At 46.1% G+C, this 4451-nt stretch overlaps 1 protein-coding gene across 1 annotated transcript; it reads right to left on the bottom strand.

Annotated features, from left to right (window-relative positions):
* Window positions 1–490: 490 nt before the first annotated feature.
* Window positions 491–4451, bottom strand: LOC128787408 (uncharacterized). The gene is made up of 6 exons (XM_053941509.1): window positions 4365–4451; window positions 4008–4162; window positions 3392–3533; window positions 2342–2607; window positions 1479–1573; window positions 491–1074 (listed from the first exon to the last, which is right to left on the bottom strand). Exons 2-6 carry the CDS (start codon window positions 4014–4016, stop codon window positions 717–719), a joined length of 870 nt encoding a protein of 289 aa, XP_053797484.1. The 5' UTR covers window positions 4017–4162; window positions 4365–4451; the 3' UTR covers window positions 491–716.

Raw genomic sequence — 4451 nt, 5'->3', positions numbered from 1 at the left:
CCAAGAGTTACCAGTACACAAACTGTCAGTTATTGAAACATTCCATATCCTGATTTTGCAATATCCCATCCCAGCAACACAATCATTCCAAGAACTTTTATGTACTGCAAGAATTTCAGCATGTGAGAAGTCATTTGCCTAAATGGCTTTATGAACAGAGAGGAAAGGTTTCTGCTGGATTTTGCAGGTTGGGTTTTTCTTCTTTTTTTTTTTTTTTTTTTTTTTTTTTTTTCTTTTCATTATTACCTTTCCAGACAGACCACTTTATTCCAGGTCTGAACTGCTTTGCACAGAATCAACAAGAACACAAAAGCTTGGCAAAAAAAATCAGTTTTACCATATATCAGAAATTAGAGTTTAGAGAGACACTTTCTCTCTTGCATACCCATCAACCTCTCTTGGTTCCTCTTCATCATCACTTGCCAGTAGATCAGCTGAATTCCCTGATGCACTGGAAACATGTGGGTGCTGCTGGTTCTGCTCTCTGTCCTGCAGTGGGGTAGAAATGGAGACAAATTAGGAACCACCTGAATACCTTCCTCCCCTGTTTCAGCTCCCTAACTGGATCTGGGCCTAGAGCTGTTTCTTTCCCTCTTTCTCCCTCAAAAGGGAACATTCAAATGTGATATCCATAAACACTCAGTACAAGGTGAACCACTGCTGAAGAAAGGAAGCCACAACAGAAATTTGGGAGTAAAGAATTCCAGTTTGCTGCTCTATCGGCACCAGGAAAACGGGACTTGGGCTATGTGCAGTCTGTCACTCAGTGCTAGAACTGTAAGGAACAGACAGATCTGCCAGTGCCATCCTGGCAAGGGCTTCTCCCTCTGTGGACACCAGCAAGAGGGGACTTGGAGGAATGGGCAAGTTGGAGCTTCCCAGCAAGGGCTGTGCTTCCAGCCAGCTGCCCGTGGCACCCACCTAAAACAACTGAGTTGTGCAGCTCCCCTTTTGTCCCTTTCCCTCCCAAAAACCAGAAAGGACAAGGACATGTGGATCCTCACCTCTGAGTCCTCATCTGACCAATATGGAAGATCGAAATCAAATAGCAGCCAATCACTAGAGAGAGCGGAACTAGAAGAACATGCAGCCATTTAAACATGGAGCCATTTATTTCCTGGGCACCAAGGGTTGCCACTAAAGAAAATGTTGGTACTTAAAACATCCCCTGTTTTGATTTAGCAATATCTCAGCCCAGCAATACAATCATTCCCACAGCTTTTACATACTGCAAGCATTCCAAGCCATACTGAAGAAACATTCAGTAATGGCTTCATGCACAGAGAAGAATGGTCTCTACTGGATTTTTTTGTTTCTTTTGTTGGGTTTTTTAAAACTGCTTCTCTTTCCATCAGGCCACTCTATTCCAATTCTGAAGTTTTGGCACAGAATCCAGCAGAACCCAGAAGCTTGGCAAAACCTCCTTCTGCTGTGTATCAGAAATTGGATTTTAGAGAGTCAAGTTATCTGTCACATACCCATCAATGTCTCTTGGTTCTTCTTCATCATCCCTTGCCAGTGGCTCGGCTGATGCTCTGGAAAGATGCAGCTGCTGCTGGCTCTGCTCCCTGTCCTGCAATGGGGTAGACATGGAGGCACTTAGGAACCACCTGAACACTCTACTCCCCGCTCCCCCATTGCAGTTTCCTAATTGCATTTAGGCCTGGAGCTGTTTCTTTCCCTCTCTTACCCCCAAACTGGCAAATGCGCTGTGGTATCCAAAAATATGTTGTATTAGATTAACAGTTGCTAATGAAAGAACCCCAAACCCAAACCCACTCTTGCTTTTGGTGGAACTGGAGCTGGGTCATGCAGGTTCTGTTGTAAAGTTTGAGGCCTTTCCTTTGCAAAGGCTCAGGAATAACGCTGTCAGGGGGTACCCTTGATGTTATGCCTGTTGCATATTCTGCTTTGCACGGCAGCAGCGACACCCCAGAACTGATGGAATAAACTACACTGTGGGCTGGATCAAGGGCTATTCTTTCAAACAGCAGGGGAAATGAAAAGAAAAAAAGTGACATTTTTAAAGACTACTTGGAGTAATAAAAATACATCTAGTTTGTACCCCAGCCAGCTGCAGTTGCGCTTGGCACCTCAGTGATAAGAGCACCTTAAACTGATGTTGCAGCAAAAACACCTCTTATTTGGGAAGTCAAAGACTTCCTGTCCTCTCCCTTCCTTTTTCTTTAAATCACGGAAGCAACAAGCTCTTTTAGATTATTCTTCCACTCTCTACAAGTGATACTCAAAGAGATAGTTAGATGCCAGAAGACAGGCCCAGGAGCTCAAGAGAAACTAATTTGAATGCAAGATGGAGAGGAGTGTGCCATTCACTACTTACCATAGGAGACTCATCGTCACTGATAATGATGACTTCAGGCTCCGAAGATTCACCTGTGAGATCTACGACGTCTTCGCCTGTGAGATCTATGACTTCTTCACCTTGGAGATCTACGGTGTCTTCACCTGTGAGATCTATGACTTCTTCTTCACCTGTGAGATCTATGACGTCTTCACCTGTGAGATCTATGACATCTTCAACTCTGAGCTCTATGACATCTTCGCCTGTGAGATCTATGGTGTCTTCACCTGTGAGATCTATGACTTCTTCACCAGTTGAAAAAGATAACATTAGAATCAAATCAGAGATTGCAGAGGAATGAAATGGGTTGCCGGTGTGGAATAGGCTGAGGTTGGATTTACTGTGCTTTAGGTCTTTTTTTTTTCAGGAATGTGTCCAACATTTCACTCAAGCTTTGCCCTCAACAGTCCACAGGGAGCATTGCCAGCCCTGTCCCTCTGAAGGGACAGCACAAGAAGAAGAGCAGCTGAGCTCCTCACAGGTTCTGTTCAATGACAACAGCTTATGGGAGGTTCACATCAACAGATGATTCATTTCATATAGGGGAATGTTTAGCACACAGTGGGAAAAAAGTCCCACCAAAACTGTAATCATAGAGGGGATCCTAATTTTAAAGTATCATGCTGTACATGTTCCCCTGAAGGATGGGCCACAGCTAATGACAAAGTTTCCTTATCTTCATCCAGCTTGGGAGATCCCAAACTCAGCTTGCCACCCTCCACTGTGGAAGATGCAGTGACTGCCAACTCATCAGAACACGCATTCAGGTCTTTGAGCAGCACTTGAGGACCTTCCCTACACAGCTCCTCTCTCACTGGCTGCCAATAACAGCAGCAATAAGGAGCAGCAGCAATACTGATCTCAGTAACAAACCAAAACAGTTGTCTGAAGGCTCGCTGTTTAGGGATGCCATTCCAGGTGCTTCCTCAATCCCAAGGCTTCCCTTCCTCCCCAGGAAAGGGCCTAGAAACTGGCAAAAGCACATGGCCAGATGGTCTTCAACCCTCCAGAAGCAGTCTCTGTTCTTACCAGGCTCAAAAGCGGGTGTAGCACTTTCCTCAAGGTCTCTTGGCTCCGTCTGCGAAGTCCCACCTGCGCTGGAGGGCAGCAGCCTGCTCCGTTTCCGAGCTGGTCTGGAATCAATTGCTCCTCCAGGGCGCTTTCGCTGACGCTGAGAGGGAACAAAGCCTTAGCATTTTCTGTGCCACTGATATGAACATGGCCCTCGGTTTTTGCAACACCAATGACAGCACACAAGGATACAGAAAACTCTCCTGCAAAGGCTGGAATGCACACCAAATGCTGCTATGGGCCATTCCCACCTGAGCACATCACATCAGGGAAAAGACGGCACCCCTGATCTCCGACAAGCTGCCTCCCCGAGAAAGGTCTTGTCCCAATGGCTTGAAAATGAGGAGACCAGTTCCCAATTCCAGCAGGCTGCTGCTCACACCATAAGCATTTCTGCACTACTGCTAACACCCACAGAGATTCAAAACCTTCACAATTCCAGAACATCAAGTTCCATGAAGTTTTCAAAGGCTTCTGTTCCTCTACATTTGCTACAAACGCGTGAAATGCTTTCTAGAAGTACCCTGGAAAACGTTTCAAGAATCAGATTTGCATTGAGTAGCAAAGTACTTACTGAGCTCATGGTGTTTTGTGATCAAAAACCACCGTCAAAGTAAGTGGGACAAACTCCAAAAAAAAAGGAATGTCAGGGATGTGATCAATCCCTTTGGTTCCTTTGGGCAGCCCACTGCCGATTTTTCGGAGTGACAGAAAACTGCTCTTCCAAACCTATCAGGAAAGTAGAGGAGAGATTATGCATTCGGAATGCCAGTTTTCTTGAACACCCCCAAGCTCCAAGCCTCCCATTCCCGAGTCCCCATGTCTCGTGCAAAGCTAGAGGCAAAGTCTGTGACTCTGGGACTTGAGCCCACCTGCAGCCCAGCCCAGCCCCACAGCATCAGAAGCCTTTGCAAGAATGGTCTGCACTCACCCGTACGGTCAGTCCAGAGTTTGGCTCGCAAATGTCAGCAAATGGCTCTCTATTCCCTCCCGGGATGGAGAAGACGGATGCTCCGCG

Source organism: Vidua chalybeata, chromosome 4 (genome assembly GCF_026979565.1).
Source record: "Vidua chalybeata isolate OUT-0048 chromosome 4, bVidCha1 merged haplotype, whole genome shotgun sequence".
Lineage (NCBI taxonomy): Eukaryota > Metazoa > Chordata > Aves > Passeriformes > Viduidae > Vidua > Vidua chalybeata.
This window is presented reverse-complemented; position numbering and strand designations above follow the sequence as displayed.

Bases quoted from the DNA above. Each gene is read 5' to 3' on its own strand.
- LOC128787408 (XM_053941509.1), bottom strand. The intron at 2,608-3,391 runs GTAAGAACAGAG...CAACTGGTGAAG, and splicing joins TACACCCGCTTTTGAGCCTG to AAGTCATAGATCTCACAGGT. The intron at 1,075-1,478 runs GTATGTGACAGA...ATGTTCTTCTAG, and splicing joins GAACCAAGAGACATTGATGG to TTCCGCTCTCTCTAGTGATT.